The sequence below is a fragment of the Stenella coeruleoalba genome (genome assembly GCF_951394435.1).
Source record: "Stenella coeruleoalba genome assembly, chromosome: 14".
Classification (NCBI taxonomy): Eukaryota; Metazoa; Chordata; class Mammalia; order Artiodactyla; family Delphinidae; genus Stenella; species Stenella coeruleoalba.
Genome location: NC_137160.1, coordinates 84,413,083 through 84,434,557, shown reverse-complemented (window position 1 = coordinate 84,434,557; position 21,475 = coordinate 84,413,083). Strand labels below are relative to the sequence as shown.

Here is a 21,475-nt window from a genome sequence, read left to right as displayed (position 1 = left end):
TGGTCAAGGCGAGCCAGTCCTTGCCGAGGGAAGCTGGGTATCAAAGAGGGGGGTGGCGTCAGGGCGAGCACAGACCCCAGATTTTAGTTAATTAGTTAATTCCCAAGAACTACAAAAGTCAGCAAACATAAAACAATCCCCACAGCTGATGGCCGCTGAAGGCCTTAAGGAATTCAATGAAATTATATTAATTAATGAATGAGTTGGTTGATTAATTAAAGGTTAATTATGTCAAGCCTTTATTGAGTATGTACTAGGTGCCAGGCATTGTTCCAGGTGCTGGGGTTACATCCACTCACAAAAACAGACCAGCTTCTGTCTCTTGGGAGCTGGGGAGAGAAAGAAGTAAACAGATAAACGAATAAGACAATTTTAGATAAAATGGGGTGATCTGATAGAGAGTGACTGGTGGGTTGGGACTTTCATTTTGGACAGATTACACAGGGAAGGCCTCTCTAAGGAGCAGGCTTTGAAGTGAGACCTGCAGGAGGAGAAGGCGTCAGGTGTGGGGAAGTGTATTCTAGGCAGAGGGAACAGCAAGTGCAAAGACCCTGAGGCTGGAAAAAGCTGGGGCTGTTTAAGGAACAGAAAGAAGGCCCAGAAGCCTGGGGTAGAGAGAACAAGGGGCAGAGGTTGGGACATGGGGGCAGAAAGGTGAGCAGAAGCCAGGTCAGGTAGGTCCTCGGGGCAGCAACAAGAACAGCTAGCCTCATGGTGCTCTCACCTTGGGGCACTATTCTACGCACTGGCACATCTTCCCAACTCATTGAATCCTTGCGCTAGCCCTTGGAGAGAGGCTCTTCTTATCCCCATTTGACAGGTGAACAAACTGAGGCACAGAACGGGCCAAGCCACTTTCCCCAGGACTCTAGGGTAGGCAATCCTGCAGCACGGACTTCTTGGAACCTGTCCCCATCTGACACCACAGCCGCCTCATCTAGCCACCTTTGCCCCAGCCATCTTGATCTAGGTCAGGGGTTGGCTCCCTGCTCCCAGTACCCTGGACAATGTCGGGTCTCCCAAGGGGAACACAATGCCAGGCAAGGCTCTCTGGCTAGTCACAGCGGGTGCCTGATAAATACTGGCTCAGGCCAGGCTGTGTTGCTTAAGGGTGGGCCTGGGAGAAGGCTGCTTCCTTCCAGGGTTGAAGAAGAGTTTCAGAAGGCCTCATTCTGAGCCCTCAGGGACTGGCCTGCCTTACGCAGGGGCTGGGGACACTGCCCTCCTATCCCTGCGTGGCCCCCACTAGAGACTGAGGGGACTGGTCTACATCAGGGATCCAGAGGTCCAGGTGGGGTGGAGGGCTGCAGGCATTAGGAGCAGGTGGGCTTGAGGACTGCAGCGGAGCGCGCACCCAGGTTTCATTTTCTTGGAGCACTTATCTGCAATCCATCGTTCATTTGTTCACTTGCCAATCGTCTGTTTCCCTGTTCGTTAGAAAGCAGGGGCTTGGGTTTGTTGACCTAACCGTCTGTGCCTATTTCCTTACCTGTAGAACGGAGTCGCTGTGGGCCAGGCACTTAGCACAAGGACCCCACCTAGAAGGCTCCTCCCCGATTCATTCTAAAATGTTCCTTGGGAGCAAGCGTTCCCAGCCAGGCAGCGCTCAAGCTTTGTCTGCCTGGAGCATTCTAGCGCCTGGCGATGGTCAGAACGCAAGAACATATGAACGTGGAACAGGCCAGGTGGTGGCCCGGTGATAAGGGTGAGGGGTGAGGGGAGAACTGGCCGCTATTTTATTTCACACAGGGTGGCAGGGAAGAGCCTTTCTGATAAGGTGGCGGAGCAGTCGTGAAGGAAGGAGCCGGGCAGATATCTGGGGGGGACAGAATTCCAAGTCGTAGGGGTACAAGGTCCTGAGGCGGGAGTCTGCTGGGCTTGTTCCACGGAGAGAGAGGCTGCAATAGCATGTGTGTGCGCACACGCGGGAAGGTGTGTGTGGCGCCCTGGGGGGAGAGGAGGTCGCAGAGCTGGGGGCGGGCGCTCTGGAGTCCCTGCCAGAGTTGGGCAATTCGTACTAAATACGAACGGTGACGACGCTCAGGACAGAGGAAGTGGGAGGGGAGGAGGGGAGAAGAGGGGAGGAGGAGGGTCTGGGAGGCAGGGGGAGGAAGGAGAGGCGGGGGGGGCGACGAGGAGACAGAGGAGGAGGGGGGAGAAGATGGGGAGGCGGGATCAGGGACAGGGGTGAGCGGGGAGCACCTGGGAGTGAGGAAGGGGAGAATGGTTACGAGGTGGAGGGGGGCCAGGCGCAACGTTGCACGTAGCCCACGAGAACTCCGCGTCTCCCTCCCGCGGAAACGGAAGCTAGAGCTTGGGGCCGGCGGCCGTGGCCCCGCCCCAATCGGACCATCTCTCCGCGCCCCGCCCCGGCCACGCCCCTTGCTAGCTTAGGCCCCGCCCCTCAGCTCCAGTCCTCTGGCGCCCGCCCAGATGCTGGCGCCCGCCCAGATCCTGGTGCCCAGGGCTTCCCGGGGGCGGTCCGCCCCGGCGATGGCACATAAAACCGCTGGCCACCTGCCGGGCCGCTCCTCCGTGCGCTGCGGTCCGGGGCCCGCCGTGCCGCTGCGGCCCGCGTCCGCGGAGTCGCTGCTTCAGTCACGTTCGCCCCCGCCTCGGTCCCTCCACAGGCGCGGAGCTCCGCGAGCACCGCGCGGGCGCCGGGGCGCGCAGACATGGGCAGCCGCTCTAGAGCGCGCCGGGTGGCCGCGGCGCTGGGCTTCGCCGGGCTGCTGTGCGCCGTGCTGGGCGTTATCATGATCGTGATGGTGCCCTCGATCATCAAGCAGCAGGTCCTCAAGGTGGGTGAGGGGCCCGGCCGGAGGTCAGTGCACGCGGGCCCCTCAGGGGCTGGAGGGCGCTGGGCGCCGAGGAGGGCCGGGTGTCCTGGGCCGGGGCCCCTGAGCACCGGAGAGCCCAGAGGGCATGAGGAGGGGCAGCAGGCCACCTTCCCAGGAACCTCCCCGACCCAGGACGCAGGCTGAGTTTGGGGGCCAAGGAGGGCATCCAGGGCTTTTGCTGGAGGTGCAGGCCCGGGTTGGGGAAGCCTGAATTAGAGACCACCTGGGAGCCTGACCTCACCCTAAGGGTCTGGGGTCCAAGGCGGTCCTGGAGTGTGGCCACGTTTCTGGTACTGCCTGGAGGAGCCCAGGAGCGGGCTCACATGCTTCTTGCCTCTTCTGTGGCAGCCTGTGACAGTGTGTGGTAAAACTAGGGCTGCACTTTGCTTGTTTCCTGTGAGCACAGGAGGACAGGAACCCTCCATGCACGTGCACGTGAGACTCACATGGGTGCCCAGGCCGGTGGGTGCTCAGGACAGCGGTCTCTGCTGTCCAGAGCCTCCCCATGCAAACTCCTTCTCAGAGGCAGAATGGGCTGCTGTGTCCTTCCCGGACGCTGCCTTCCTGATGCAGATTGGCAGCGATAAGCTGCTTTTCTCCCCAGATCCACACAGAGGCAGGCATAAGCCCAGGGCTGCATAAGCAGGGTCCTCGGGGAGTCCACAGCCTGAGAGCTTTCCTGCGATCCTAACCTTATACACCACTGCCCTTTCAACCAGGGAGACAAATGAGGCTGTCAGCTGGCCTTCAGACCGTCAGACTCTGCCCTGGGTGTCTGGCGGCATTTTTGAATGAGCCTGGAGTCACTGAAGGACAGGGAGATTGCAGAGTATCACACTTGAGGTAAAAGCATTCAGCTCTTTGAAGGAAAGGCCAGCACCTGCAGGGCCGGGAGGGGAGACTGAGGCTCACCTTGGCCCAAGATCCAGCCAGACACATAAAGATGTGGCTGTCATCACTTGCTAGTTGATTTCTCTTTTCCCCTTAACCGGCTTCTTTAGGCGAGTTTCTTGAGAACGGGGACTTGTCCCCATTTCGTGTCTGTGCCCCACGCCCAGCGCAGGATGCCTGGGAGATGAATGAATGAGCGAATGAATGAAGGCTGCATCTGCGTGGACCTGGCTGCCAGGTTTTGGCTTTAAAGATGGAGCAAGTTTGGTTTTTCTCGAGGTCTCTGGGTGAGCGGTTGTCTGAGTCATCTTGGCCACACTGTGTCCTTTGTTTTGTTGTCAAATCTTGTCCCATTAAATCCTGTAATCTGATTGCAAGGAGATCCTGGCTGATGGTGACATTGAGCTGCGAGTTTCTCTTAGTGTTTTTTTTTTTCTTGCCCGTGAAGTGGCGGGAAAAAGTTTCTTGGGGAAACCTGAGAGCGGCCAGAACTGCTTCTTTCTCTCCCGTGGTGGCCAACGGGTGTATATGTTTTGCTTTTCAAAGTAGCTGTGAGAGCTTTATCTCAGTGAAAGCCGGCCGTAAACGCCCGCCAAATTTGTGGTTTCTGTACTGTGTGAGCCCTGGAGAGACCATCACTTGGGTGCTGTAAGCGTGGCAAGCCCGTCGTGATCCCGTGCAGAGAGCCTGTTGCTTTGGGGGTGTGGGGATGAGTGGGATTTATAGCTGATGCAGAATCTTGTCAGCCCAGTCCTTCTTGGACTATAATTCAGGTGTTTTCTTTTCACGGCTCTCAATCAGATGAAGGATGTCTCTCTCTCTCTCTCTCTCTCTGTGTGTGTGTGTGTGTGTGTGTGTGTGTGTGTGTGTGTGTGTGTACATGCACACCCGCATGCCCTACCTAATTTCCCACTCCTCCTCAGGGCTTCCAAAGAGGAAAGCGCCACTGTCCTCTGTTGTCCCGGAACTAAGATTTCTGGGCTTAAACTTGAGTGAGAGCCAGGCAGCGTCCTCCGTGAATATCCCAAAGGTGATTGGTTTGTGGCTGAGTGGCGTGAAGGCACGGAGGCGAGTCCAGCCTGTGACAGTTTCTTCTTGGACAGCTCAGGCTGAGCCCTGGCCAAGAGCCTTCCCTTGGAAGAAGGGCATCTGTGTTCAGGGGACCGAGTGGGTGGGATGCTAGGAGAGGGAGGGACAGCCTGCTGGTGTTTTCTTTGGCTGCACGTGTCCATGTGCCACTTGAATGGGAGGGCTTGTGCTTTGATTTCTACTTTTTTTTTTATGCTTTGGGGTTAAAGAAGTCCGTGTATATAAAATACATGGATTCTTGTTTGTAAAAAAAAAAAAAAAATTCAAGTGGAGGGGAAAAAAGGTTCCCCCCATTTTATTCCCCTCCTGGGATAGTACCACTGTCATCCGAGAGTATCTTTCTAGATTTTTATGGAGATACACATCACAAGCATGATTTAGACACATTAATATATATATATTTACATATATTGAACTATAAACTACATCGAAATAGCCTGCAGTTTGCTTTTCAATTCACAGATATCACTTGGGAATTTTTCCATGTCAAAACATTTAAATCGGTCACACTTTTCACTGCTGCATAGTATTCCTTTGAATGGCTGTACACTTAATTACTTACCCGTTTGTCCATTGACTGATAATTTTCTCATACATACTTCTCTATGTACCTGGATGAACATTTCCACCGGGTACATTTCTAGAAGAGAAGCCTCTAGTCCAGATGGTGTGTCCAGTTTGCATTTGGACACAGACTAATGGCCCTTCTGAAGACTGAGGGCATTTACATTCCCTCCACAGAGTATGGAACTAGTCACTCCCTCACATCTCTGCCATTATTGGGATTACCGATTTCTTATTATAATTTTTTTGGGGGGGTTAATCTGATGTGTGTGATTTACATTTCTCGGGTTACTGGTGGGGTTGCATAGGGGTGTGGCTCGTTTTGAAACTGATGTCAGTTTCCAGAGCTCAGGGTTTGCAGACCTGACTGTGCCACTTGCTGACTGGGGGCCCCAGGCCAGTTACTTCACCTCTGAGCCAGGGCATGTGTCTTCAGCTCTGAGGCAGGGGGTGGATTTAGTTTGTTTCCTGGCAAGATGATAAAGTACAAAGGCGGTGACCTGTGTGTGAAACTGCTCCGGAGGTACCCGGTTTACGCAGCTCGTGGCAGTTTCGGGCAGGAATCCTGACCGCCAAATCTGGTCTTCGTTTCAATAGGGGCATAGGAATTAAAGCAGGAGTGCTTCATCCAGTGGAGTTCTAGGTAAAAGTTAGAGAGAAGGAGCTAGATATTTACGTTTGGGCACAGAAAAGTAGAAAAAACACATTACTAATTGAAAAAAAGCTTTGAGGCTACTCGTGTTAAAAAAAAAAACCAAAAAAACTCCAAAAAACCTCCACAAAACGATACTCTGTCTTTTCACTGGGTTTCCATCAGTGCATGTAACAGCACAGAGAAAGGTGTGGAAGGGTGTGCACCAGACTGACGAAAGTGGCTACTCTCAGGGGACTGGGGGTGTGGCAGGGGGAACATTTATGCATTATCTGGAAGACTCATACTTTTTCTTTGTAAATAAGGAGAATGTATTCACGTATTGTGTGTTTAGTTAAAACTCAGTAACGAATCCATAGCTTTCCCCAGAGAATGGCCAAAGGAGTTAGATGAAGAATGCAGGAGGCACACAGTGGAGGGGCCCTGGAGACAGAGGTCGCTGGGAGAGGCCCTGGGGGAGAATGAGACTCATTTCTTCTCCTTTCCCCCAATGGGTGGGGCTGGACAAGAGGCGTTCAGACCGAATGCACTCTGGAGTATAATCGAGGATGACTGTGCGCCAGGCATCTTTGTGAATGTTGATCATCTCGTTTAGTCCTGGGAGAATTCTGGGCCACACATCTCACTGTCATCCACAGTTAGGGAAACAGAAGTTGAAGAGAGTAATTTGCCCAAATTACCTTGCTGGTGTGTGTGTGTGTGTGTGTGTGTGTGTGTGTGTGTGTGTGAAAAAATCCTGAGGCAAACCCCAGGAGGACGGGCGCTCTTCTATCCACAGCCTAGAACAGAGCCTGGCATGCGTGGCCCTCTGTGTTTGCATGGACTAGGAAGCACAGTCCAGGTCCCTGGGCGTGTATTTCCAAGTTACTGGGTGTCTCTGGTCCACCAGGGAAGGCCCCGCTGGGCCACAGGGGAAGGGGTTCGTTTGCTGGGCCACCATGTGCAATGATGGGCCTGGTGGCCTTCTCCACGGCCGGGGGTGGGGGGGGAAGCTGAGTCCCCCTCTGCTGTCTTTTATGTTTTCTAGTGGGAATCAGCCTTGGGTGCTATATCCGTGAATTTTTCCAGCTGCCAAAGTCTTCTCCCATCCGTGTCCCCATCTCAATAAGTGATGTCTCCATTCGTTCCCTCCAAGGGTAGAGGCAAAAACCTTGGGTCATCCTTGACTGCAGGCTTTCTGTGATACCCCTGTATCTGGTCCATCGGCAAATCTTATCGGCTTACCTTCAAAGGCATATCTGCATACTGACCCCTTCTCAACGTCTCCACCACTCTGCCCTCCTCCATCCACTGCTTGGACTAGTGCAATAGTCTCATCTCTGGTCTCCATAGACAACCAGGTCATGTGCCCCCTCTGCTCACAACCCACTGAGGTTTCCCGTGTCACTCTGAGTGAATACCAAGGTCATTTTAGTGGCCTGAAGTCCCCCCGCCACCATGCGGCCCTCCTTCCCTCTGTCGCTGCACCCCCTCTTGGCTCCTTTGCTCACCTGCCATGCTTATCTCTTTGAAGTCCTTGAACCCAGCAAGCCTGGTCCCACCAAACTCTGGCTTGCTTTTTCTACCGCCCGGAAGGCTCATCCCCAGATATCTGTACAGGTCACCCCTCATGTCCCTAAAAGTCACCCCCTCATGTTATATGTTGATTTGTGCATTCTCTTTCTGCCTCCTGAGCCGGGGCACGGGCTGTCCTGTCGCTGTCCCTGCAGTGTCCCCAGGACCAGAGCAGTGCTGGGGTTCACAGTAGGATGGTGGGATGGGCGGGCGCTGAGCGCTCTGAGGTCGGGCTGTCTCCTTAGCCCCTCCCCACCGCCGCCCCCAGCCTCCGACTCTATTTTGCCCCTCCTCCCTTGGCGAGGGCCACCCAGAGAGCCTTCAGGAGCACTGTGCCCTGCCCCCGTGCTTCGTGCCCTCTGGCGAATCTCCTTTGCCCATCAGTTCAAAGGCAGGGGCTGGGGAGAGAGAACAGTCAGTGGACGCTGATTACGCACTAGACGCTGGCCTACGTGTTTTACCTGTACTCAGTTGCTTCATTTCGTATCTAAATAGCTCCCTCTGCCTCTCTCTTATTGAGGGAAATGGAAGCACAGAGCCGGAAGGACACTTGCCCCAGGTCACACAGCTGAAGTGGCGGAAACAAGATTCCAGCGAGTCTGCCACCTGTGGACCCCGTCCTCCCCACTCTCTGTGCAGTATTTCTGAGCAGCTCGACTTGACGTGGGGGGCAGGGCAGGCCCTTCCCCTGTTCTCTGCTTGGGTCCACCTTTCCTTGTCCTTTTCCTGCACAGACAGTGGGGCAGCGGGGTCCTCCCAGGCCTTTCCCCTGATAATCACCTCCCCCAAACTGCGAGTACAGAGTACGTCCTGACGTCTTCCCTCCAGGGCTGTCTGCTAGGCCCGGGCAGCTCTAGAATCGCAGATGCCAAGGGAAGCTGGGGAGGGCAGCCTCTCCCTGGCCCGTGGTCCCACCGACCCTCAGGGTGACCCCGCCTGTCCTGCAGGGTCTGCTCGGCCAGCTCTGTGCCCTGCCGTCCGTCTGAGCCTCTACAAAGCCCCAGGGTTGCGTCTCAGAGGGCGTCACGGCGTCGCGGGCTGACCGCCTCTGACCACATCAGGCTCCATCTGGCCGCGGACTTGACCCGTGGCCGCGGACGGTGGGGCGGTGCTCCCTTCTCGGGGGGCAGTGGGGTCGCAGGTGTGCTCCGATTCGGCTCTGTTTTTCTTACTCTTTCCTGCCGGGAGCTTCCTATCCCTCCAGAGCCACAGCTGAAAATACGGGCTATTTTTAGTCTCCCCGAGCGTTGGTTATTTTTGTTCCCCTCTTTGCTGCTGACAGATTCGTTCCTCTGGCTTCCTGTGTGTGCACACGTGTGCCGGCTGTACACGCTGACTGGTGACACAGGAGCGTGTGTCGGCATGCGCCATGCACGCCTGCGTGTGGCCACCTGCTGAAGCACGCACACACAGACAAGTGCTGCGTGTCAGCGTGTGTCGGCGTGGAGCACAGTGTCTCTGTGATGGCATACACGTGTGTGTGAACGAACACGCGTGCACACTCATGATGTGTGCCCGCGTGTGGTAGCCTGGCACACGCGTTCACACGTGCGGTTATGTATGTGTCTATGTGTGGCCTCACACATGTGTGTTGACACCTGTTGAGTGTACAGTTACACACGGGGACATGTGGACACACATGTTAACACATGTCCGCGTGTGTTGGGGTGTGTGCACAGACGTGTGGCCATGTGTCCCACCATGGTCTGGCCTTCCCGAGGCCCGGCACGGGGCTGTGTTCGGTGCGCCTGGCTCTTCCCATTTCAGGACATGTTCCCCATCCCTTCCTAGAATGACTCATGCTGGCTGGGCCTCTGCTCCGTGACTCATGTGATTAGCTAGTATTTGGTGACACTCAGCTACCTGGAATCATCCCGTTCTGGCTTCAACTTCTAGCAAACGGGACAGAAGTGAGTCTGTGTCGAGGACTTGTTTGTTGAAGAGCTTCCCCTGGGCAGTTCGGTCCCGCTGGAGCCCCGGCACAGGCATGTCTGCTCCGTCAATGACCGTGGGTCCTCCCGGCGGTCATGGTGCCCGGAAGGGTGATCCTATGCCCTTGGCCAGCAGCAGAGAGGCCCCTGGGGTCATAAGCCGCCCCCAAGGCTGGTTTCAGCCACAAGGCTGACTTTTCTGGCTCATAATCTTAGAACTAGAGAATTCGGTTATGGGGAGTCCTGCCTGAGCACCCACCTCCCTCCCACACCCCCGGCCCTTCTGTGCCACAGAGATCTAGCAGCTTCGTCCCCATAAACACATTTATGGTGCAAAGAATTCAACTGTAGCAGTCGGCCAGAAATACAAAAGCAAGACAAAAGGTGAAGTCCTTTCATGTGCCTCGTCTCCCTCCCCCTTGGTCAAATGCGACCTTGGCCTCCACTGGCTCTGGGAGTGGCCACCAGAGCTGAAACGCAAAGAGAAACGAAAACAACACACAGAAGTTCACTCTTGGCTTTGGAGATTTCCAGGGCCCAGGAGCTGCTGAGTTATAGGTGGTTCTGATTTGAAGCTCAGGATCGTTTTGCTCAGAACCTCCCCAAACCCAGAGGTCCGGGCCCCTGATGGCCCAGGGCACAGCTGGCTTCATTGTCTTGCTTCCTTCCCCCACCTCCGCCCCACTGTTTCCTCCTGTTCCCCGATTGCTTCGTGCTGGGGGGGAGGAAGGAACAGGAGTGGCCTGACCTGTGCTTACTTCCTGGTATTTGGGGTGAAGTTCCTTCCACCTTTTCTGGAAGCTTCTAGAAGGACTCTTTTTTTTTTTTAATACAGCAGGTTCTTATCAGTTACCCATTTTATACATATCAGTGTATACATGTCAATCCCAATCTCCCAGTTCATCCCACCACCGCCCCCAGCCCCCCTGCCACGTTCCCCCCTTGGTGTCCATACGTTTGTGCTCTACCTCTGTGTCTCTATTTCTGCCCTGCAAACCGGCTCATCTGCACCATTTTTCTAGAAGGACTCTTGAGACGCTTTAATGTGTGCTCTCTTGGGCCGCTCTTGGACTCAGATGCTGGTGTCTCCTTATCTCCCTGACCGCCGGCCATTGGCACGTCCCAGGGCTCAGGCCTTTCCTGGCCGCGCTCACCCGGTCTCACGTGTCAAATGCCATCCCTGTCCTGGCACCTCCCAAACTGATATCCCAGGCCCGGACCTTTCCCCTTGAGCTCCAGCCTCAAGCATCCAGTGGCCAACTCCATATCTCAACCTGGGTGGTCAAAGGCAGCTCACGCTTACCCTAGCCAGCGCCTGACTTCCCATCACTCCCCGTGAAACCCACATTCCCATCTCAGGCCGTTGCTTGTCCATTCTCCAGCTCCCCGGGCCGAAAGCCTTGGGGTCAGCCTTGACTCTCTCTCACTTCTCACGCTGGACCATCAGGGTATTTTATGACTCCATCTTCAAAATAGAACCAGAATCCAACTTCTCTCCACACCCACGGCCACTGCCCTGGTCCAGGGTGCCATCGGCTCTCACCTGGATTCCTGCAGGGTCCCTGTGCCCACCTGTGCTCCCTGGTCAGGTTTTTCAGCACAGCAGCCCAAGGAATCCTATGAAAATTGCACCGTCCTCCTCTGCTTAAAGCCCTGCCGTGAACCTGCCCCATCCCCTCCGAGTCAAGGTGAGCCCTTATGTTGTGGCTTGAGGCCTTTGCCATCCGATCCTGACCCCTTTCCGTCCTCCCCTCACCTTGACTTTGCACATGGCCCTTGTAGCACTTCCTCAGACTTACTGGCACATGTGCCTTCCTAAGTTCTTCCCTCTGCCCACATGCCCACAGCTCTTTCCCTGATGTGACATGTGCGTGATTCACTCTCCCACCTCCTTTAGGCCTTTGTTCGGATCTCACTTGCCCACGGAGCTCTCTTTTTGAATATTGCAAGTTCCCTTCCCATTCCCTGGTGCTCTGAACCCTCCTTACCGTGCTGTTTTCTTCTGTAGTCCTGTCACCTGCTGAGATACCGTGGAATTTACCTATGCACCCCGTTTATCACTTATTGTCTGTTTCTCCCTGTGAGAATGTCGGGCCCACGAGGGCAGGGACCTTAGTTTTTGTTCATCGCTGTGTCCCAAGCACTTGGAACGACGCCTAGCACATAGTGGTAGGTTCTCAAATAGTTACTGAACGGATGTTTAGAAGACGAGGGTGGTCTCACTGGGAGGTTCGCGATGAGTGTCAGGTTGTCGTCCTGGGCGGGGACCTGGGGACCGCGCCCCTCCCCCTGCGCGGCCCCCACTCCACATCCAGCCCTTCCCCCTCTCACCTGCCGCAGGAGCTTCCTCTCCTGCCTGTCCGCTCCTATCCTTGCCACTCTGTTGTCAGTTTCCCCTGTCGCAGCTAGAATGCTCTTTAAAATAATGCACATTGGATCATTTCACAGCCCTGATGAAAACCTTCTTGCGTGGGGTCTGAAACCCGTCTGCCCACCATGGCCTGTAAGCCACTTACCTCCACTCCCTGCACTTCCGCCCTGCTACAGCCTCACAGGCCTTTCTTTTCCTCCAATACACTATGTTCTTTTCTGCCTCAGGACCTTTGCACAGACTGTTCCTTTCTCCTGGCTTTTATGTTTGGTTCCTGTTATGTTTCAGCTCAAATGTGACCTCTTGAAGAAGAGACCCCCCTCCCCCCATGAACCACACCCCATCTATGTTATAAGCATTCCGTGTTACTGTCTTCCAAGCCGTCACCATGCTCTGGAATTATATTGTTCACTTGCTTGAGGTTCCATGAGGCAGGGGCCTATGTCTCTCTCCTTCATGACTGTATTCCATGGTTGGGGACCCTGGTCCAGGGCAGAGACCTGGCTGGGGTGGGACCTTGGGTCGAGGCAGTGAGACGATTCCAATCGGGATCCTCAAAAGCACAGATTTTTGAAGCCAGACTCCTTGGCTTCCAATACTGGCTCTTCCCCTCCTATCTGTGTGCCCGGCACCAGGGAGCACCCGGGAGCCTGCTGTCCATGATGTGTTCGTGGATTCAGGGCCTGAGTCTTAACAAGCCCTGCCTGGGTTCCAGAGACGTCTCTCTGACTCCAGTGACTGGGTGTTTCTACTGGCTGAGTGTTGATTGACCCCTCCTCTGTCCCAACGTGAAGGCGGAGTCGCCAGAAGGAAGGGACACAGGTTTACAAAGATGTCATTGGGGCCATCTGGGGATGGTGGGTAAAGAAAGAGCATCTGTCCTGTCTAAGGGGCCAGCGGAGGCGTGGAGGCTGGTCTGAGGCTGCCTCGCTCTGCCTCTTGGAAGGAGAAGGGATCCTCATGCTGGCATCTTGGCCTCAGCTGGGTGGCTTGGGCTGGGGGTGTGGCGGTGTTTCCCTCCTGCTGCGTTTAAGCCCAAGTTCAGCCTTAAAGTGGAACCACTTGCGTTTCCTGTCCTTAGGAGTGGAAACCTCATGAGGCTGGAGTCGGGAGACCCAGGTCCAGTTTGCTGGTGATACGTACTTGCTCTGTACGTACAGGATCGCACATCAGCTCAACCAGGCAAAATCTTTTACCTGCTCCCAGGAAACCACAAGTCGACTGGGTTAGTGTTGGCCTGGAGAGTGCAGAGAGGGTGGGGAGCGAGCTTCTTGTGCTCTGCCCTTCCTCCTGTGGGGTCCCATAATGAGTCCAGCTTGAATGCAAGCCAAGAGTTAAAAGTTCATTTTTTGTATGTGTGCTTTCGCATCACTGGCCAGCAGCTTTATCTGGGGCTCAGACGGCCATCTGTACCACATGGGGGAGAAACTGGCTCCTTTGAATTTCCCCGGAGGTCTCCAAAGGGAACCTTATGGAGGGACCTTCAAAGATAATTAGAGAATTTTCCCAGTGGCTGGGAAAAGTTGTGGTGGGAATGCTCTTGGGCTCTGATTGGCTGGGCTTGTCTCTCATGCTTATCCCTGAGCCAATCACTGTAGCTTGAGAAATGGACTGCTCCGATTGGTCAGGCTTGGATTACATGCCCATTCTTGGAGCTGGAGAAGGAGGACTTTTCTTCCCCAAAGCAGAGGGACTGAGGTGGGGTGGGGTGGTGCCCTAAAGGAAGAGGTGTGTGTGTGGGCACTGTTAGCAGAAGGAGGAAAGGGTGACAGGCAGCAAAAATGATTGATGTGCCCTTTTCCCCAGGGTAGCTTTCTCACTTCATCTCATTGCTTCTTGTTATTATAGTATGAGAGATTATTTTCTTTGGCTAGACCCAAGACCTCTGGAGGAGATGGTAGCTTATCAGCTAATTGTTTTTATCAGGGAAGGTTTCATACACTCAGATTGTTAGATCTGGAGCTTGGATTTTACTCAGTTCCATCTTTTATTTTTTCTTTGGGGAAACCAGAACCCAAAGGGAGCAAAGATTTAAGTAAGGCCACAGAGAAAATTAGCAGTGAGTACTGGCAGGGAAGACTGTCTCAAGTGGGCGGGGGAAGTAGGTGGAAGTCAGATGGGCCCCCGGAGCAGGGCTTGGAAGAAGCCAAGTAGTTGTAAAAGCAAGTCATTAGTTAGCATTCTTCAGGCAGAAAGTCCCCAGGGTCCCCTGTCTGCATTCCTGTCCGCCCACCTCCTGGCAGGATGGGAAGGAGGTGTTTGTTGTAAACTGGGAGAGGTGTCAGGGCTGGGGTGTGCCAAAGTGCAGGCTTTGTCTGCCCCGGGTGGGAGGCGCCAGTGGTGTGCCCTGGAGGGGTTGGGGCAGAGGAGGGATGAGTAAAGACTCTGACCTTTATCAGAATCTGCCCAGGTACAGCTGCAGAGGACTTGATCTGGAATCGCTGTTGCCAGCAGGTGTGTTCTGCAATGTGAACCAGCACACCTGTCATCAACAGTCCCCCGGATGAACGGCTGCCAGCTTGTTGGCCCTTGCCCCAAACTCTGGGGCACACCCTTCTTCACCTAGGACAGCAAGGAGCTGTGTGTGAGAGGGACCTGCCTGGACAGCCAGGCCCCCAGGGCCTCTGGGAGCATCCCTTTGTGTGCTGAGAGAGCCCTGTGTGCCCACATGAGAACCTTCCTCCTGAGTGAGAGGCATGAGGCAGACTGGAACACGGGGAGCTGGAAGGCAGTGGTGGCATGTCACCGTCTCAAGGTCAGGCATGGGTTCTCAAACCCGCATGACTCTCTCTAGCCCTTGGCCAGGGTTTTGGCATCCAGGAGTTTAGGTGGACCCAAGAGCATAGACTTTGGAGCCAGACGGCCTGGGTTCAAATCCTGGTTCTGCCCCTTCCCAGCTGTGTGTCTTTGGACAAGTAACTTAACCTCTCTGTGCCTTATTTCCCCCACTGTAAAATGGCATTAATGGACATATCTCCTGTACAGGGCTCTTATAAAGATGGAGGAGTTGGTACATGTAAAGCACTTAGAATAACAGCTTGGCAAGTGTCACATAAGTGTTTGCTGTTGTCATCATCTTAGTCTTATACACACACCTATAGTAGGATTAGTTAGTCTGTCATTTTACCGAAACGGGACCATATTACGCCCACTTCCCCGCATCTTGCTTTTCTCACTGCGTCTCTTCTCTAAACTTTCCCCGGTTGCTTGGGTAGCTCTGACTGGGTGTCTAGATGACTGAACATCCCATGGTGTGGATGTACGAGCCATTCCCAGGAGGGAGCTTTCAAACTTGTGAAATAATCCATAAAGCAGCCGAAAGTGTTCTTCTCCCACCTCGATGTTTCAGTTTGAAAAATTTTATTTTGGAAAAATCGCAAGAACAGTGCAACGAATTCCTGTAAGCCGTTTCCTGAGCTCCACCAATGTTTACGATTTGCTGCCTTTTCATTCTCAGTCTCTGTCTGTCTGTCTCTCTCGTTGCCAGACCATTTGAGAGTTGCTTGCAGACGTCAGGACACCTCGCCCCAGAATACTGCAGCGTGCGTGTCTTAAGGACAAGACTATTTTTTTCTGTAACCACAGACCACAGTCACACTCAGGAAAGCTCGTAATAATTTACTTCTTTGATGCTCAGGTTACATTCAGAGTCTCTTATTGACCCAAGAGCACCCTTTATAGCAGTTTTTTGGTTTTTATTGTTTAAATCACGTCCTGTGTCCAGTTGCCTTGTTTCTTTCTCCTCCTTTAATCCAGACCAGTCCTCCAGCCTTATTCTTTTTGCTGGGTCCTTCACAACACTGGCGTTTATTAAGGGACCCGACCAGTTTTTCTGGCGGAATGCCTGTCGATCTGGATTTGTCTAATTGTTTCCTCGTGAGTGCACGCTTTCTTCCGACAGAGTCCTACACAAAAGCCTCCTTGTGTGAGTCAGAGGGGAGTAGAGCTCTCCTGGCTGAGGTGGGATGGGCGCCTGGACCCCACCCCCATCCCAGCTTGGTGACCCCATCCCACAGCCGGCCTGCGCCCCCAGGTGAGTTTGAACCTCCCCTCGGACTGGAAGAAGCCAGTGATTCCATCAGGCCTTGCCTCGCTCAGCTGTTCCTCCATCTGCTTCCTCATTTTCTCAGCTCTGGTTCCTTGCCCTCACGCCCAGGCGTGCGGATCCTTCCAGCGGCCCTTGGCCAGCCTGTCTCCTCCCCTCCAGCCCTCCCCATCTCCCAGCGCCATGGACTTGGGGGCCACGGGCTGGGTCGGATGCCGCCTCATCCTCTGGGCTGGAAAGGCGTTGCAGCCCTGGGGTGTCAGGGCCTGTCTGGTCGAGATGGGATGGCAGGTAGGAGGGCTTCTCATCTCCGCCGCCTGTCCCTCTGAGGCTTGAAGAAATTCTTGTGCCAGGTCCCCCTGGCCCCATCTGGCCTCTTGGCTGGCACAGGAAGTCACTGTGGCTTTACTCGGCCGGGAGCCCGCTGTAGCTGGAATCCCTTGGCAGCTTTGAAAGACTCTCTAAGCCTCAGGACTTCCTTAGACCGCCTGTTCCCAGGATCCCTGGATTCCACCTGCTGCCGCCTCCTGCTTTGGACTTTCAACTTTGATTTCTTTTTATTGTGAAATCTTATGCACTTCAAGGAAAGTGCCTAAGACACACACAATTAAATAAATAACTATAACGAACACCAGTGTGATCATCCCCAGATGAAAAAGCAGAACCTCAGCTGCCCTCCAGAAGCCCCTGCAGAGGAGACTTGTTCCCAGCTCGCTTGACTTTTTATCGTGTTACCCCATCTACATCCCTAAACACTGGGCTTAGTTTTGTCTGGTTTTGAGCTTCACTTGAACGGAATCATATTGGTATGGTCTGAATGCCTCAAAATTCATGCATTGAAATCCTAATGCCCAAAGTGATGGTGTTAGGAGGTGGGGCCTTTGGGAGGTGATTAGGTCATGAGGGTGGAGCCCTCGTGAATAGGATTAGTGCCCTTGTAAAAGAGACCCCAGAGAGCTCCCTCAGCTCTTCCACCATGTGACGACATAGCGAGAAGTCTTCAAGCCAGAAGAGGGCCCTCATTTGACCATGCCAGCACCCTGATCTCAGACTTCCAGCCTCCTGACCGAACGAGATAAATGTCTGTTGGTTATAAGCCACCCAGTCTGTGATGTTTGTTACAGCAGCCCAGCCCTGACGGAATAAGGCACATACTCTGTATTTTTTTATTTTGTCTTGCTGTTCTTGCTTCCCATTATATTTGTGAGACCCATCCGTGTTGTTGCAATAAACCGCACCCCATCTTTTTTTTTTTTTTTTTTTTTGCGGTACGCGGGCCTCTCACTGTTGTGGCCTCTCCCGTTGCGGAGCACAAGCTCCGGACGCGCAGGCCCAGCGGCCATGGCTCACGGGCCCAGCCGCTCCGCGGCATGCGGGATCTTCCCGGACCGGGGCACGAACCCGTGTCGCCTGCATCGGCAGGCGGACTCTCAACCACTGCGCCACCAGGGAAGCCCCATCTTTTTTAAAATTAATTAGTTAATTAATTTATTTGGCTGCGTCGGGTCTTCGTTGTGGCGCACAGGCTTCTCTAGTTGTGGCGTGTGGGCTCTGTAGTTGTGGCACGCGAGCTTAGCTGCCCTGCGGCATGGAGGACCTTAGTTCCTGGACCAGGGATCAAACCCATGCCCCCTGTGGTGGAAGCATGGAGTCTTAACCACTGGACAGCCAGGGAAGTCCACAAGTTTTTTAGTGAATAACTTACAGAGATGAAACTCAAAGAACATAAAATTAATCATTTTGAAGTGATCCATTCAGTGGCAGTTAGCACATTCACAGTGTGAAGCATGACCTCTTTCTGCTTCTCAAATGTTTCTGTCGCCCCAAAGTGAAACTCCACTCCCCATCTTTTCTTCCTTCCAGCTCCCCCGCTCCCTGTCAGCCATTAGTCTGCTTTCTGTATCTGTTCCGGACATTTCCTATAAATGGAATCCCACCCTGTGTGGTCCTTTGTGCCTGGCTTCTTTCACCCGGCATCACGTTTTCAAGGGTCTTCAGATTGTAGCTTGTGCCGGTGCTTTACTCCTTTTTATGGCTGAATCATATTTCACTGTGCGGATGGACCACATTCTGTTTACTCATCCACCAGTTGAGGGGCGCTTGGGTTATTTGCAGCCTTTGGTCACTGTGAAGAGTGCCGCTGCGGACATGTGCGTACATGTGCCTGTTGATCTATTTTCCCTCATCTCCTTCTATTTCCTCTTCTTCCCCTTATCCCTCTCATGTCTCACCCCTCCTTGCCCTGGCACCCATCCCCTGGGTGGTATGTCTTTAAATAGGACGTGTGTGTCCTTGTGCCACAGGCGGTGCCGGGAGTCTGCTCACAGAACAGTGGGCTGGAGCTCAGTTCTGGAGCCAGGCGGGCATGGGGGCCAATCCTGGCTTTGCCACTTGCCTGCGGGTGACCTGGGGTAGGTTCCTCGGGTCTCGCGTTTGGATAGGCTCTTGCAAAACGGGACAAACCACACCTTCCTGTAGGGTTGAGGTGAGGACTGGGCAGGCTAATAAGTGGTAAGTGCTTTGAGCTGGGCATGGCCGAGCAGGCCCCACGCGCAGCACATGGGCTGCCGGAGCCTGGGGAGAGGGCGACCTCTGACTCCTGCTCTGAGCCCTACTCTTCTCCCATCACGCTCTCGGAAATCTATCTATGGTGCCGTGTTCTCATCTGGCCCATGGCTTCTTGCTACTGCCTGGGTTTCCAAGTTTACATTCCTCATGTTTTGTTTATTCCTGGTTCCGTCCACTCCTTCCCCCCCAGACAGCAAACATCCTGGAACCTTCCATCTTAAAGTTCCCAAGAATTTCCTCGGGATGTGCGGGGAGTGGAGCTGCCAGGTCGAAGGGCACGGGAGGGGGAGGCAGGGAGCCAGTGCCATCAAATGTGCCTTCCAGAAGGGCCGTTGCCGTTCCCTCCCCCATCTGCTCCAGCGCCCGATACCGTCTGGCATTCTAGGCTGTGTGTGGTTGTGACGGGTGTACTTCTGGGTTGTGTGTTTGAGCCTTCTTCCTTTTCTAAGTCAGTGGGGGGATGGGGTCTGAGGCTCAGAGAGTTTGAGGGGTTTGCGGGTGGGGGGGCACACACAGAAAGCTAGGGATAGATCCCGGGACTTGGACTTGGTTTAATCAGAAATCTTTGGACCCCGGTGACTGAGGTCAGCTGCAGGGAGAGGACAGAGGATGTGAGGGGCCTCTCTTCAGCTGAAAAGGCTCAGAGGGAGACGTCAGCCTTGTGCAGGACGGAGAGGGAATGTGGCTGACCCCGCATGCCCCCCTGCTGTCTGCAACCGGCTTAGGGGTCCCCTCCTGCGAAGGGCGGGACTGTGGCCTCCTTGCTGTGTAACTGTAATGTGTGTATTACTTTCCGAGGCCTTTGTCCTCACATGGCCGTCCCCTCTGTGTCCTTGCCTCTTCTTTTTTTTTTTTTTTTGCGGTACGTGGGCCTCTCACTGTTGTGGCCTCTCCCGTTGCGGAGCACAGGCTCTGGACACACAGGCTCAGTGGCCATGGCTCATGGGCCCAGCCGCTCCGCGGCATGTGGGGTCTTCCCAGACTGGGGCACGAACCCGTGTCCCCTGCATCGGCAGGCGGACTCTCAACCACTGCGCCACCTGGGAAGCCCCTTGCCTCTTCTTATAAGGACACCTGTCATTGGATTTAGGGCCCCCCCTAAAGCAAGGATGATGTCATCTTGAGATCCGTAACTCGTTCGCATCTTCAAAGGCACCATTGCCAAATAAGGTCAGCTTCTGAGGTTCCAGCTGGACGTGAATTCTGGGGGACACCATTTGACCCACGACCAAGTGTTTGCCCGACCTGCAGACCCACAGAACTCCGGGCTCAAATCCAGGTCCTAGTTCTTGGGTTCTCTGGGAACTTGATTTTCTTTAAAAGCCGATGTCCTCTTTTGCAGTTGGGGCTGATTTTCTTACCTCCCACAGACTAAAATTCAGGTAGAGCAGCCTCGGATGGTCGCGTCACTTATGACAGCTGGATGGGATGTGCTGGGCAGGGCCAGCTGTTGCCCAGAAAGCCCCCACTGGCATCAAAAATAAGGGAAGTACAATAGGGGTACAATGAAAAAAGATGGAAAGCGTGCAGAGAGTTACAACCTCAAAAAAAAAAAAAAAGGCACAATGTGAAAAGTCACCACTGCCTCTCCCCACAGTGGGTCTTGGCTCCAAAGGCAACTTGGGTTAATAGTTCCTTCCTGAAAAACATTGTTTGTGTCTACAGGGACCGGGATATCCTCCTGTCCCAGGCCCACCCTTGAGGACCCTGCATGCCTTTTTCCACCTTGGGTTTGGCACTGAGGGGTGGGTCTTGGAACTCGCCCTCCTGTGGCCTGTGGGCCTGCCTCTCTGCCCTGAGGGTTTTGTACACAGAGCGCTGCAAAGGACGGGACTGTTTCCCTGTTACTGCTGGAGCAGTGATGAAAGGCCTGCGCGGGAAGCAGTCCTCGTTCGTTGGCAAGGGAAGGTGCAGGTCGGGATCCATTCTAGAAAAAATCTTCCTGCTGGAGACGCCTGTGTGTCTTCTGGAGCTTTCTCAGGGAGCATATGTTTCCTGGGGCTGCCGTAACACGTCATCACAGACGGGTGGTTTAGAATAGAGATGTATTCTCTACCGGTTCTGGAGGCCAGAAGTCTGAAATCGAGGTGTCGGCCATGCTCCCACTGAAGGCTGTAGGGGAGGATCCTGCCTTGTCTCTTCTGCTTCCGGTGGCTCCAGGCATTCCTTGGCTTGTGGCCGCATCCCTCCAATTTCTGCCTCTGTGTATTCTCTTCTAAGGACACTCATCGTTGGATTTAGGGTCCACCTGCAAAATCCAGGATGATCTCACTTTGAGATCCTTAATTAAATCGGCAAAGACCCTTTTTCTAAATAAGGTCACATTCATAGGTTTTGGGGCAGAACTTAGTATGTGCCAGGCACCAAGCTGCGTGTGGTACAGGTTCATTGTCTTCATAACCCCCTCCGAGGTGTGGTTGTGCTTAGTTTCTGGCTGCAGTCCTGGCGGCTCAGAGAGGTTGAGGCACCTGCCTGAGGTCACACAGCTGGTGGTAGAAGCGGAACCTGGAACCCTCACTTTTGTCCCAAGGTTACAGCCCAGCCTCTCCCAGACCCAGACCTGGCTGGAGACGTGTTTTGTGTGGCCGACGCTGGTATTAAAAAAAAATTATATCGGTCGCCAGCATTTAAAGACAGGCAGATTTAGATCCAAATCTACATTTTGAGGCACTCCTGACAGTTTGGAAACTCTACATGGCCGCTGTCGGCTGGGGGCTGCCCCCGTTGGATGAGGTCTGTTCCTCGGCAGACCTCATTCTCACCAGGTTGATGCTTCCCAGCTCCTTGGCCGTGGGCAAGTGACTTGGCCCCTCCAGACCTTGATTTCCTCATCTGTACAATGGGGATAATCATAGCCCTGGCCTCATGGCTGTTGCTGCAAGGGATCAGTGGGCTGATAAGTGGGGAGTGAGTGAGCGCTGCTACGTCAGGCTGGCCTTGTGGCTGTTACTTACCAACCTTCTTTCGGAA

The 21,475-nt window shown here is 54.0% G+C and overlaps 1 protein-coding gene across 3 annotated transcripts in view; it reads left to right on the top strand.

The window, feature by feature from the left end:
• Positions 1–2,107: 2,107 nt before the first annotated feature.
• Positions 2,108–21,475, top strand: part of SCARB1 (scavenger receptor class B member 1) — a 79,545-nt gene continuing 60,177 nt past the window's right edge. For all 3 annotated transcript variants that reach the window (XM_079942222.1, XM_079942221.1, XM_079942220.1), the window contains exon 1: positions 2,108–2,801. In XM_079942222.1, the coding sequence (XP_079798348.1) occupies positions 2,676–2,801 (126 nt within the window). In that variant the 5' untranslated portion in view covers positions 2,108–2,675. The remainder of the gene's footprint in view (positions 2,802–21,475) is intronic.